This window comes from Cydia amplana, chromosome Z, assembly GCF_948474715.1.
Source record: "Cydia amplana chromosome Z, ilCydAmpl1.1, whole genome shotgun sequence".
Classification (NCBI taxonomy): domain Eukaryota; kingdom Metazoa; phylum Arthropoda; class Insecta; order Lepidoptera; family Tortricidae; genus Cydia; species Cydia amplana.
The window spans coordinates 2,528,976-2,544,050 of record NC_086096.1 but is presented as its reverse complement, the minus strand read 5'-3'; the positions used below and the strand labels follow the sequence as shown (position 1 = coordinate 2,544,050).

Sequence of the window (15,075 nt, the reverse complement as noted above, 5' to 3'; positions counted from 1 at the left end):
TAATTAATTTGTTAAGGATTGAATCAACCTACGTTACATAATTATGCCAACATGTTAATGATAGACGCAAAGTATACAATTGTTAGGATTAATAACATACCTACTTTATTAGTTCAATCACAGATACACTTATTGTTTTAAGTAACCAGCTTTCTTTGATTTATATAAGATCGTTATTGTTATAATTAACTTAACGTCAACTAAGAGAAAACTGCTCTTAGTTGGTCTTCGTTTTTTAGAGTGTAGGTATTAAACGAATTACGCTTCGTATTAATAGATGAGTAATATTTAAATGAACATATAATATTCTCTAACATAAATACAAGATTACAATTAATTGACATCAAAAGTCATTGACGTACAGAAGTCATATACATTTTTATAATGACGCAAAATTGATACCAGCATAATGAAAATCAATCCCAATCAGTAAAACGAATCTTTAAACTTTTTTCATTTTAAGCGGGTTTTGAAGGAACAAGTTACTTAAATTCGATTGTAATCGTATTGTTTTAGGATAATTTACTGCTGTTTTCGACCGTTACGACCCGTAAATAACAACAACTCACATTTAAAATTTGACTGGAGCTCGACGTGATTATATTTATTTACCCTATTTTATGAAATACAATTTATCTACTGGTATACATTTTCGTATGCGTATATGATGAAATGTCTTTATTAATGTCAAAAACGAGCTATGACGATGTACACGTCTGCTTCGATGCAAGGCCAACGGCCATCTGACTCGAAGAAGAGTTTTGAGTGATGTCGTCAATGTATGGAAATTATACGAAAGTTTACATTTGGGATTGAATTTCTGTGTTGTATTTGTGAGTAAAAATATAAGTAGATAATAATCTGGTAGTTTAGTTATCTAGCCTTCAAAATCCCACAACAACTCAATTACTGTCAAAGACAAAACTGTAATGCGTCTTGCTCAAACGGAACTCCATATTTTGATTTTTGGACACTTTTAGTGTCGATTTGTAGAGAATTACAGGAAATAAAAAAAAATATGGCGTGAAGAGCCGGTACACGGCTTCTTCGTGAACAGATTTGCGTATAATTTAATGCAGTTATTAATCATTCATTGAACAAATTGATTGCACAAAGTGAGGTCTAAATCGAAAACGTCATATACCGTCCCCTTAAATTCAATATTTAAATGCATTCTTAAGTTGTGTTAGTGTACAGTTAAAAAAGTCTACATCATTAAGTTTAAGGCTCTCATTAAATAGTTTACATGCGCGTTTGATGAATACATTCCCACCGTAACCAGTTCTGCTGAATGGAATAGAAAATAAGTTTTTTTTACGACAACGGCGCTCTCGTCTTCGCGGAACTCTAAAACAAATTTTATGTAAAAGAATAGGGGCATCTAGTTGCGAACGGAAAATCTTAAAGAGCAAAACGGAATCATTGGAATCACGACGGTCACTAAGAGTTTGTATATTTAAACTTTTACAATTATCGGTATAGTCAGTAGTGTAAGCCAGTCCAGTCCTAAAGGCCAGTGATTTAATAAATCTTTTTTGGAGTCGCTCAATTCTGTCAATGTGTACTTTGTAAAAAAGTTTCCATACAGAGCTACAAAATTCAAGGTGACTTCGAACAAAACTATTGTAAAGAATTTTATATGTTAGGCGGCTTTTAAATGGTTTGCCAACACGCATAATGAATCCTAATTGTTTATATGATTTTGCCAGCATTTTATCAATGTGTGGGATAAAAGTGAGTTTGCTATCCATAATCACACCAAGATCTCTGATTTCGGTTACTCTGTTTAAGGGTTTACCGGATAGAGTGTAGGAGTAATTAATTACATTTTTCTTTTTTGAGAAAGTGATGACATTGCATTTATCTAAGTTAAGAAACAGTTTATTTATTTCACAGTAGCTAACTAAATTGTTTAAATCATCTTGTAATTTTTCGCAATCGCTAATATTTTTAACTATCCTAAAAATCTTTGTGTCATCTGCGTAAAGTATTACTTTTTCAGATGCCGAATTCATAGTCCAGTTGGCCTCAGGTATATTGAAATCACCAGAAATTAAAAACAGGTCGTCCGGCCGATCGACAATTATTTGACTAGCAAGGTCAACGAATGTGGTCAGTGCATCTCGGTAATTTGGTCCATTATGAATATAAATACAGGCTATGTTAAGATAAGATTGTTTTTCATTATGATAAGGGAACGATGATGTCATGTCGTGTTTATTACGTACAATGGGAAGTGAAACCCATAAACATTCACAATGGGCCAGCGATGGAACAGGCCAGTCACGGCGCAGTGGCTGGTACTCTGAGCGCACGGCAATCGCGACCCCTCCACCCCGCGATGCACCACTCGCTTCCGCTGATCGATCACAACGAAAAACACTATACCTATTTTCAAAGTACTCTGAGTCGTAAAAGTCAGCGGTCAGCCACGTCTCCGTTAAGCAAATAAAGTCATAGTCAGATTTAGTTACTTGTGAGAAAAAATCATGTGACTTTGTTCTTAGGCCCCTAACATTTTGATAATAACCTGTAAATAATATTATATTCACTTAAAACAATTGAAGTATAATACACTCAAGAGCAATGAAAATGGGCCACCCTGCATGAGAATTTCTATACAAGGGGACCCACCGACACAGTCCCTAAGTTTTTGCAAAGACGGGAGCAAACGAGCGTTTGTAATGTACATCAATAAGTATAGTTGGTAGGTACTGAAAGCGAGATGTAAACAACACGATTTAAATGCAGGCGGTGGTGGTACAGGTGTGGAAATAATATTAATACTTGCATAACAACGCGAGTGAGAATATTTATAATTTATATAACAATGAATCAGGATAATTAAGTTAGGTATTATAAAGACGACAGTAAACAAAAGCAGTAATTTAAGCTGTACGCAATGGTATAACATTTGCGTGGTAACTAGAGAGTACAAGGGTGGATAAGTATATATACGTGTAACATTGTTTATTGTAACACCGATGAAAAAAACCGGCCAAGTGCGAGTCGAGCTCGCGCACGGAGGGTTCCGCATCATCAACAAAAAATAGAGCAAAACAAGCAAAAAAACGGTCACCCATCCAAGTACTGACCCCGCCCGACGTTGCTTAACTTCGGTCAAAAATCACGTTTGTTGTATGGGAGCCCCACTTAAATCTTTATTTTATTCTGTTTTTAGTATTTGTTGTTATAGCGGCAACAGAAATACATCATCTGTGAAATTTTCAACTGTCTAGCTATCACGGTTCATGAGATGTATCTCAGGCATTCTCAGGTATTTCAGGCTGTAGCCTGGTGACAGACGGACGGACGGACGGACAGCGGAGTCTTAGTAATAGGGTCCCGTTTTTACCCTTTGGGTACGGAACCCTAAAAAGGAGAATGAGTCAGGTAAGGTTTTTTAGAGCAGATTCGCTGGCAACATGGATAACTTTGCATTTTTCGTTTTTACGTAAAAATATCTTACAATCCCTCGTCCACAAAAATTGATAATTACGCTCCGTTTTAAATTGTCTTGCGAGTTTTAATAATAATTTATTTGAAGGCGTAAGGTGATCGCTCAGGTACAACGTAGATGCGGGTCCAGGCAGTTCTATGTCAACAGTAGTAAGGCCGCGTCTCGCTCGTACAGCAGCTAGTAAGTAGTTCATCTTTTCGCCTGCGTTGTGTGAACTTCACGATGATGGCGGGTGGCCGTACATTACTTTGCGAGTTGCTATGCAAGGCCTGAAAGCGGCGTACTCGATGAATCGTGTCGACATCGGTATCTAAAGGAGTGTAACCAACCTTAGAACAAATATTGTGAAAAATGGTGTTTAAATTTTCGCCTTTAGTAAGCGGGACACCCGATATTTCAATATTGTTTAACAACGCAAATTGTTTGAGGCTGTTGTTCTCGGCGACCAGGCCCTCGATGGTATCTTTTACCTTATTAACGCTGTCAGCAGCTGCTGATAAACTAGTTCCCTGCTCCTCAACTGACAACATCCTGTGGTTTAATTCTGCCAATTCCGACTTCATACGGTCTTGCTCCTCCGACATTTTTTCGGCCAGCGCCTTGACAGAATTTATTTCAACTTTGATATCGGCAACGATGTCACGTCGCATACTCTGGAGGTTTTCATTGTGTGTTTTAGTAGACGAACTTAAAATGGACATAATCTCCTTCCGAAATGCTGCCAGGTCCTCTTTAATACTGCATTCGTGTTCGTGATCGGGTTGTTTACATTTACGAAGAAAAGAAATGTGTTGCGGCTCAGTATCGCTCATTTTGGATAGATCGGGCTGCGAGCCACCAATATGCTGCGTAGTTTTAGTTGTAGTGCCTGATAAATGCATTTAAACAACCCAAAACAATAATCTTTTGAACACAAGGCACGGTAATTAATTCACTATACGAATTACGAACGATAAACAACTTAATCACTTTAGAGATAAGAGCTAATTTGCACTGATGCGTTAAGTAACAGCTCTTCGCGATAAGCACACGTCCTCTCGGTAGGTAGTCAGAACCGGATAATGCACCGGTACAAGTGTTTCGCTTACCCCACCTTACCTTAAATATTAGGCGTTTTATGTATAAGTATTAAGGCTCCGTTAACGATTTTAGGGCCAAAATGTAAAATTGATAGATTTAGTCGTTGAAATTGTACTCCTTTTGTTACGTAATATCTAAATAACAAGTATTAGTTTCTATTAACACGTCTTCTCATCTTGCCTTTTAATAATCAGGTCCCAAGCGTGCGTCACCGGAAATATATGACGAGAAGGGGCAGTTTTTAAAAATTCATCAAAAAATTATAGTTATAAATTATAAAAAATGATGTATAAGAACAGTTTCAGGAAATGTTGTAGATTGTTTAAGTATCAAAATTACGTTGAAATTAAGTCGATTTTCACGAAAAATGTTCACTTGTTTTGAAGTAATTTCTGGTGAAAATTGATTTCGTCTAACTTTCATTTACTCTTGTTCAATATCATATAACAAAAATGTAGTCTATGAAAGTTGGAGTACAGGATATGTGTAATACAAAATTACCATTTTTAGCAGTCCAAACTTTACGAAATTTACAAATAAGATCGACTAAATCAGTGCTTTACGCGCATTTACCTAAACGTCCATCAGAAAAAAAATCATTACTAATTTAGTAAATCAGTTTTCAAAAAAATGATCTGTACAAATGAGAAGACGTAATGTAAGAAGACGTGCTAATAGATACCAGTACTTGTTGTTTCTATTACGTAACAAAAGGTGGACAATTTCATGGACTCAATCTATCAATTTTACATTTTTGCGACTAAAATCGATACCGGCCTCTTAAAATGTTCATTACACATTCAAAATAAAGGCTAGATATTATAAATGTACTTTTTAGGGTTCCGTACCTCAAAAGTAAAAACGGAACCCTTATAGGATCACTCGTGCGTCTGTCTGTCCGTCTGTCACAGCCTATTTTCTCCGAAACTACTGGTTTTTATTCACGACATGTTCACATTCATTTCTCTAACAATAGTACGATTGTTCCCCTTGTATTATCTGGTAATGGCAATGACACTTCCATATTCTCTTCTCTTTATGTTCTTGATTTATTGACGTTTCTGATGAGCAGCCTAACTCTGCTGTCCCAATTTAGAAGCTCTAGTTAGTATGGCCACAACTAGGTATTCTAAATGGGGCACACAGCTAGGACCTAGCTTCGCGTTGTGCACCTTCTGTTGGTTTTTGAGGACTCTCAGGTCTGCAGCCTGGGCAGTCCATTATGGCGTAACCATGGCAACTTGGTTCAACGAAAAGCTGTTTACTGAAATAGACTGATTTTAAGGCGCCCTTCTGGCTGGCCAACTCTTTCGAATGAACCATACTTTGATCGTCATTCGAAAGAGTTGTCATTATCAAACATAAATGCGACTTTGTTAGCCGGTGCTAGGTATATGAGCTTTACGTCTTCACATTTTGTGAAGTGGACATATCACCGCAACTTTGGGAAGCAAAAGTTTAGTGTAAGCCATACTAGCGCCTTTCGAGCGTCGGTGTCTAAAAAAAAACAACGGGTTGCACTCCGGGAGTGCCTGCAGAAGTGAAAACTCAATGACTAGTGCAAAATGTCTGTATAATTGAGGTTAACGCCATCTAGCGTTATTTCGTCGCATTACTTGAAACCCCTAAGCACATCACTGTTAGTACTCGAGTTATATTAATACCAGTTAGAGAGAAACTCACTAGATGGCATTTAAATCAATAAAGAAAAACTCAATGACAATGTAACAGTTTTTCGATCAGCCCTAGTAGCACGGTCGCATTTTTATCATTTATCACCATGCCTGCAACGTTCTAACAAGTATGTAAGTGCGAAAGTGACGGGCTTAGTGATAGTCGATAAAAATGGAACCGTGCTGAGCGCGCAGGTCACGTGGAAAATGGCGTCGCTGTGCAGTTGCGCGAACGCTGAGTCAAGAATCAGTCATAGATTTGACTAGACGCCGACGTTCGGGAGACGCTTAGTGAGGGGTGGCCCTAAAGACAGTGCAGTATACGATCCCACCTGCAGCATGTGGTCGAACAGCCTCTTGCCGTTGCCGCGCCGCTGCCGCGCGCCGCTCACGTAGAAGTCGAGCACGCACAGTGGCTCCACCTCGCGCACCTTGTCGCGCTCGTCGAACAGGTACAGGTGTTTGTAGGACACCTTTAGGAAGCCTATGATCTCGCCGTCGCCGCTGAAATCAAAATAAATAGTGTGGAAATAGAGTGCATGTTAGGGGGTCCACTGATTACTTATTAGTCCGACGGAGCGGGGCGTGCGGCGTAATGAACAATACCTGGGAGACCGAGCTTTGCTCGGAAAAAATATAATAACTCAAAAATGCGCGTTTTCCCACAGATAAGACAGCCTAGCCTAGCCTAGCCTAGATCGATTTGCGCCCCGGAAAACCCCCTTATAGCAAATTTCATCGAAATCGTTAGAGCGCCGTTTCCGAATTGGATAGATATAAATATATATACAAATTTGTTTTTTTTTTCTTTTTTTGTCTTCCTGATATTGAAATTATTAAATAAATCAACTTTTAAATTATGTCATTTCAATATTATGACACAAAGTTAACCGAGGTGTATGGCACTTAATTGTGTCCTATTCTATCTAAGCAGCGTAATACTTGCTAAAAAAATGTCTGACTTGAAAACAGTAATTACCTGCCAAACAACCACCGGAAATTAACTGCAATTACTGCGAATACGCTTGGCTAATTATTATACCGACTTAAGCTTAAGCATAATACGGAATATAAATTGTGAAAGAACTGTCCAATTCGCGTAGGTACTTACAAAGCCTTAGTGTAGGTAAACTAAATTCGCACTGCAGCTGCGGTATTATGTATATCGCTAATAAGTTTATCTATTTATAAACAGTATAGTCGAGTTGTTTTTTATGTGTTGTCAATACCTATTCTTATTGAAAAATAGAAATAATCTACATAAACATAATAGTTTATAAACATAAAAGTTTATGGCAAAAATGTAGGGTACAAACTTTTATCGCCGACTAATTCCAGAGTTACCATGGCCACCTCCCGTCTCCATCATCAGATCAGCTACATGTCATCATACTATTGCATTGTCGTCCGATTTACATATTGTCTGCAAAATTTCAACTCAATCCTAAATCGGGAAGTGGGTCAAATCTAGCTTCCAAGATCCCACACTATTTAACTAACGAACATACATACATACTATATTTGGTCAAGCAGATCTTGTCAGTAGAAAACGGCGGCAAATTTGAAAAATCGCGGGTTAGCAACACTACTTTTTAATTATTCGAAAATCGCATGTCATTTATATCTTATCTGTGGAACTTTTTTGTTTACATTTCATCGATGTTCGACGTACATGGTTGATGTTTGTTCGTTTCCTAGGGATAGGACTTTCGTTTGCTTTACATTGCTACTGACATATCCGGCTTGACAGACTATAATAGGGCTAAATAAGTATATTCATTTTGAATGTTCAACAAAAATTGATAGCAGCAATAGTCGCTAAGCGGGCGAGGTGTTCAAAATTACCTTGACGCACTCTTATTCTCTTAAGGGCCTACTGCAGCCGCGTCTGGCGCTTCGTAAACCACGCCCGCTAGTTCTTCCCTCCCCGCTAACACGCACACATGGAAACGCTTCGCGCCGCACGTGAAGTTTGTGTGACCTTTTAGCACCATCTAACGTTACAGAAGTTAACTACCATTATACGCGGTCGCTGCGGTCGGCCAGAAACTTAAATTCTGAAAAAATTGAAACAGATGGCGTTGTTACTTGTTCATTATAGCAAACAATAAAATAATTAATTAATAAACCTGAATATTTTATTGTTGTTTAGGAAGATGTTAACAGCATAGAAGCAGCAGCGTATATAGCATATAAGTTAAGAGTATTGATAATAAGAAAATAGCACAAGAACAGAAAAGAGATTATTTTTGATAAAATATGATGAAAACAGATTTACTTGATTACGCTCACCTGACTTTGGGGTCACTAAATGCAACTTTCAACCTTATTGTTATGGGGTTACAATACCCCTGGGGTTGCAGGCGTCCATAGTCGTTATTATTATAAATGCTTTGGTTGAAATGCTTTTTAACCCTCGAATTTTTCATAGGTACAGTCACCTGCAATAATATGTTACAGGGACCGGAAAACCCCTTTTAAAGATTAATCGTATCGATAAAGTAACCCTATTAAATGCTTACCCAGAGGTCATGGTTACCCTATCGTTTGGCTTACCCTATCGTTATGGAAACCATTTTGAATATGATTAATCATATTAGATGTGGTTACCAAATCAAATAGGGTGTAGATAAGGTAGTTAAGCCTATAATATTTACCGCTTACCCCTTCATAGGGTAACCCTTTTCCCGTCTCTTTTCTACGTAGGCGGCGATTCTACCTTTCTCATTGAACAGAACAGGATAGATAGAGATAGGTAGGCGGGGGGCGGGGGGGGGGGGGGGGGGCGGCAGCCGCAAAAGCGAAACAAGTGGAGTGAATTGGAGCAGTCACATCACATTCTGGAGTCCTCTCTAATTACTCGTGTTACTCGCGTCCTGAGTTTGGTGACACGACGTCATGGAATATACAGGATGGATTTTCTTTTTGGGTCAGTGAGGGCAGCTACCAGATCCCGTGCTGCTACGAGAAAACGGTCTAAGACCTTCCCTCGATTTCAAATTAATGAAGATTGGCTTTTACAGGTTTTTGAAAAAACATACAGGGTGAGAGGAAAAGGTCATTTTTGACAAACTTTTTTTTTGATGCCAATCGATCCAATTCCCATTAAGGATCAAAAGCTTGTATGGAACCAAAAAAAAATTTCCGGCTAGAAAAGCCACAAATTGAGGAAAACTTTTCCCATACATATTGTATGAAAATGGAAACTTTTACATTTGTATTTTTCAGATGCTATTTTTGTATGCCAATCGATTCCATTCCTATCCAGTATCATTCGTTTCCTAGGGGTCAACTTACGGCAATGTACTAAAAAGCCACAAATTAATAAATACTTTTTCCATACATTTACTATGGATATTTTTTTTGGTTCCATACAAGCTTTTGATCCTCAATAGGAATGGGATCGATTGGCATCAAAAAAAAAGTTTGTCAAAAATGATCTTTTTCTCGCACCCTGTATGTTTTTTCCAAAATCTGTAAAAGCCAATCTTCATTAATTTGAAATCGAGGGAAGGTCTTCTTAGACCGTTTTCTCGTAGCAGGACGGGATCTGGTAGCTGCCCTCACTGACCCAAAAAGAAAATCCACCCTGTATAAATGCAAGTGTCCGGACGGACTGACTGATTCATCAACGCAGAGCCGAAACTACAAAAGATAGAAAGTTGAAAATTACACACCAGATTACATTTATAAAGTGTACAAGAGATAAGAAGCGATTTTGAGAAATTCAACCCCTAAGGGGGTTAAAAAGGGGAGGAAAGTTTGTATGGGGTTCAAGTTTTATTTTAAGCTAAGAATTTGAAACTTCGTAAAAAGATATATTATTATAATACAAGAAAACTAATTTCAGCGGTTTTGAAAATTTATCCCCTAAGGTGGTGAAAAAGGGGTTGAGAGTTTGTATGGATATCAAACATTTTTTCGAACGCGGGACTTGAATCTTTGTATTTGGGGATATTATTAAAAGACAGGAAAAGCAATTTCAGCGTTTTGTAAAATTCATCCCCTAACAGGGTTAAAAAGGGGTTGAAAGTTTGAATCCATTACAAATGCTTTGAAACTTCTTAGAAAGGCATAATTGCCGATTACAAAAAAAAGTAATTGCAACGGTTTTGGAAATTCAACCCCTAAGGGGGTTAAAAGGGAATGAAAATTCGTCTTGGGGTGCGAATTTTATTTTAAGCTAGGAACTTGAAACTTCGCAAAAAGGTATTAAATTAAAATACAAGAAAACTTGTTTCAGCGTTTTTGAAAATTCATCCCCTAAGGTGGTGAGAAAGGGGTTGAAAATTTGTATGGATATCAAACATTTGTTTGAGTGCGGGACTTGAACCTTTGTATTGGGGATATTATTAGAAGACAGGAAAAGTAATTTCAACGTTTTGTAAAATTCATCCCCTAACAGGGTTAAAAAGGTTTTGAAAGTTTGTATGGGGTTTAAATTTTATTTTAAGCGAGGAACTTGAAACTTCCTAAAAGGGTATTATTTCAAAACGGCAAAAAACGCATTTCAGCGTTTTTGAAAATTCATCCCCTAAGGTGGTGAAAAAGGGGTTGAAAGTTTGTATGAAGATCAAACATTTTTGTGAGTGCGGGGCTTGAATCTTTGTACAGAGGCATATTATTAGAGTACAAGAAAAGTAATTTCAGCGTTTTTAAAAAATTCTTCCTTTATAAGGGTTAAAAAGGGGTTGAAAGTTTGTATGGAGATCAAACATTTTTGTGACTGCGGGGCTTGAATCCTTGTATAAAGGCATATTATTAGATAACAAGAAAAGCAATTTCAGCGTTTTTAAAAATTCATCCTTTAAAAACTTTTTACAAAAAAAATAAAACCGACTTCAAAAAGGATGAAATAAAATATTATCCTTTTTGAAGTCTATGCGTTACCAACTGATATGTTTGAAGTCGGTGCCAAGCCAAGTAGTAACAATACCAGTCAAAAATGGGATTTATAGCCGTAAAGCTGATTATTTTTGACTGGTATGGTATTGTTACTACTTGGCTTGGCACCGACTTCAAACATATCAGTTGGTAACGCATATACTTCAAAAAGGATAATATTTTATTTCATCCTTTTTGAAGTCGGTTTTATTTTTTTTGTAAAAAGTTTTTATTTTTCCATTTTTAGTTTTAACGCATTGTTAATAGCGCGACACATGAATGAAAAAAATCGGACTACTCTGTAAAAAGTTATGCGTGATCATACGTTACAATCGGTGAGTGAAAAATCAATCATCCCCTATTTTCCTACCCTTAAGGTTGGATTTTTTTCCAAATTTATATGGGACCAACTTCGGGGTATACCAAATACAATAAAAAAAGAATTATCAAAATCGAACTACTCTGTAAAAAAAAATATGTGATCATACATAAAAAAAAATACGCGTCGACTTGAGAACCTCCTCCGTTTTTTCGTCGGTTAAAAAGGGTTAAAAAGGCCGGGGTTGAAAGTTTGTTTGGGGTTCAAATTTTATTTTAAGCTATGAATTTGTAACTTCGTAAAAAGTTATTTCATTAAAAAAGAAGAAACCTATCTCAGCGTTTTTCTAAAATTCATCCTTTAAGTTAAGGTGATGAAAAAGGGGTTGAAGATTTGTATGGAAGTCAGACATTTTTTTAAGTGCGCGGCTTGAATCTTTGTAAAATGGCATATTATTAAAATACGAGAAAAGTCATGTCAGCGTTTTTAAAAATTCGTCTCTTAAAGGGTCGAAGGGGGGTTGAAAATTTTATAGGGTTCCAATTTTATTTAAAGCTACAAAGTTGAAATTTCGTAAAAAGGTATTTTATCAATATAAAACTAATTTCAGAGTTTTTGATAATTCATCCCCCGAGGTGGTGAAAAAGGGGTTGATATTTTGTTTTTTGCTTTTCGTGTTTTTTAAATATTACTTACGGGTTTCAAAGGGGAACGAAAATTTGATTATTTTTGACTACGATAAAGTTTTTTTTTTGTTTTTTTTTTTATTTCTCTTTTGTGTTTTTTTTTTAATATTTATTAGGGGCTTCTTACAGAGGAATGAACATTTATTATTTTTGCGCTACGACGCACGGTTTAGGAGATACAACCCATAAACATTTTTCTTTCTTTTTTTAATTTTTTTTTTGTTTTTCGTGTTTTTTAAATATTACTTACGGGACTCAAAGGGGAACGAAAATTTGATTATTTTTGCGCTACGACGCACGGTTTAGGAGATACAGCATTATAATTTTTTTTTTGTTTTTTATTATTTCTTTTTTGTTTTTTTTTTTTATATTAATTAGGGGTTTCTTACAAAGGAATGAACATTTTATTATTTTTGCGCTACGACGCACGGTTTAGGAGATACAACCTATAAACATTTTTCTTTCTTTTTTTTATATTTTTTTTAGTTTTTTGTGTTTTTTAAATGTTACTTACGGGTTTCAAAGGGGAACGAAAATTTGATTATTTTTGCGCTACGACGCACGGTTTAGGAGATACAGCCCTATAAAGATGATAACTGATGATGATGATGATGATTAACCAAAACATGTCTATGGTTCACTCATCTGTCAGAAATGACAATTAAAATTAGGTTGGCAACAATGTATTCCATACAATATTTTTTAAGTGGTGATTACACGAAGTATCGTAAAAGTGCCAAAAAGATACTGCGTGTATGCACAAATACTTTTTTGGGGAATAGACTAAAGACTTGTCTTGACAACTATAAGAGAGGCGTTTAAAGGTGTGTGCACGACCCTTTAAATGACAAATAAAAGTACGGGAGTAGAAAAAACATTTTTTTTTTTAATTTTGGCCATATGAAACGTAGAAATGTAGGTATATTATTATTTACCAAGTCCAGCCCCCTACTAAATAACTATGATTTTTAAGCCGGGACAATTTCCTTATCGGCCGGGACGCCGGGACACCGTGCTTCAAACCGGGACATGTCCCGGCGAACCGGGACGTATGGCAACCCTACCTTAGGGGCTTGAAACTTCGTAGGTTGTGAGTTGTGAAAGAGAAGTCTCATGCGTTGTATAATATTAATAATTAACAACTGATTAACCGTCCTACTGCAATCTTTTGCTGCATAATGTTCTAAGCTAACGTAGAATATACATATATATATAACCACCAAGTGAAGTAAGTATTCACAATATTTTGCAATTTAAAATTCCGCCGACCGCAACGCACTATTACGAGCTCCGTCCGAACAATTCTATAAACACAAACAGCAAGCTCGGACTTGTTCGCCGCCGCTGCCCGGCAAATCACAACGATATTTTCGCGCACGGACAAGCAATAATAGCATCTTGATCAAAGGCGTAAGCGCTACGGCTAATGCATAAAGTCTGTTTATTTGTGTGTGTAGGCTCGCTCGTGCCGCCATACTTGTACCTATTGTCAACCATGCGCTTGTATGTTGCTGCAATAATCAGCCGAAAGCCTTGGTCACAGAGATTAAAATAGCTTGATCGCATTTGAAACCCACTTCATAGGGAAACTTTAATAAAGGGTTTTTGGTTTTGGTAAGCGCTTACCCGAGTTAACTGTATTCAATTTGGTAATTTTTTCGTTTGGGTAAGTCAATGATGTGCTTTCCGAATTGATAGGGTTTTTAAAAACCACTCTATCATTAACCCGGGGTAAAACCCTCTTCAGGGTAAGCGGTTCCGGTCCCTGTATGTTACTCTTCGACGGCCGCAAAAATATGTGACACGCTCTTATGGCTCTACAAATAAGATCTAACATGATCTACCGCAAAACGGCCTTCGGTGTGTAACATATTATTGCAGCTGACTGTACTCGTATTCATTGTTGTATAGGTAGGTATTAATATCTTTTATCCGATCGATTTGCATTTATTTGAAATAAATCACAGTGTTTAGTAATTATATGTTTTATTGAATAAGAGATTATTTAGGTATGTAAGGAATACAGGGTGCCTTTTTGAAACACTCACTTTTAGGGTTCCGTAGCCAAATGGCAAAAAACGGAACCCTTATAGATTCGTCATGTCTGTCTGTCCGTCTGTCCGTCCGTATGTCACAGCCACTTTTTTCCGAAACTATAAGAACTATACTGTTGAAACTTGGTAAGTAGATGTATTCTGTGAACCGCATTTTCACACAAAAATAGAAAAAAAAAATTTTTTTTGGGGGTTCCCCATACTTAGAACTGAAACCCAAAAAATTTTTTTTCATCAAACCCATACGTGTGGGGTATATTGGATAGGTCTTTAAAAATGATATTGAGGTTTCAACATCATTTTTTTCTAAACTGAATAGTTTGCGCGAGAGACACTTCCAAAGTGGTAAAATGTGTGTCCCCCCCCTGTAACTTCTAAAATAAGAGAATGATAAAACTAAAAAAAAAATATATGATGTACATTACCATGCAAACTTCCACCGAAAATTGGTTTGAACAAGATCTAGTAAGTAGTTTTTTTTTAATACGTCATAAATCCCCTAAATATGGAACCCTTTATGGGCGAGTCCGACTCGCACTTGGCGGCTTTTTCTGGATAATTTTGAATTTCAATTGTCAGGGGTGCCTACATTATTTTTTAATACATTTTACATTGACAACAAACAAAAGTTCAAATTCGCCGTATTTTTATTACCCGGGTCGATCGCAACAAAATAGAAAATCATGTTTTTCAAATCTAAGCGTTATTGTAATTTATCTCAAATAACCAAAAAGTCAATCTGACTAGAACTTAAAAACGAACTGAATTATTTTAATATGTCGATTTTTCTTGGTGACCCAGGAGAATTTTTTTTGTATCCCATACAAAAAGAGCGTATCCCAATCGCGTATCGGTTTTGGTTTTTACTTATAAGTGTGAAAAATATATTCTACCATATACGAAGGATGTGTGTTTTTTC

General features: G+C 36.7%; 1 protein-coding gene across 1 annotated transcript in view; it reads right to left on the bottom strand.

The window, feature by feature from the left end:
• LOC134661724 (alpha-tubulin N-acetyltransferase 1-like) overlaps positions 1-15,075 on the bottom strand; it is a 35,898-nt gene that overhangs the window by 7,191 nt on the left and 13,632 nt on the right. Inside the window, exon 3 of the mRNA XM_063517901.1 lies at positions 6,546-6,717. Within this exon, the coding sequence (XP_063373971.1) occupies positions 6,546-6,717 (172 nt within the window). The remainder of the gene's footprint in view (positions 1-6,545; positions 6,718-15,075) is intronic.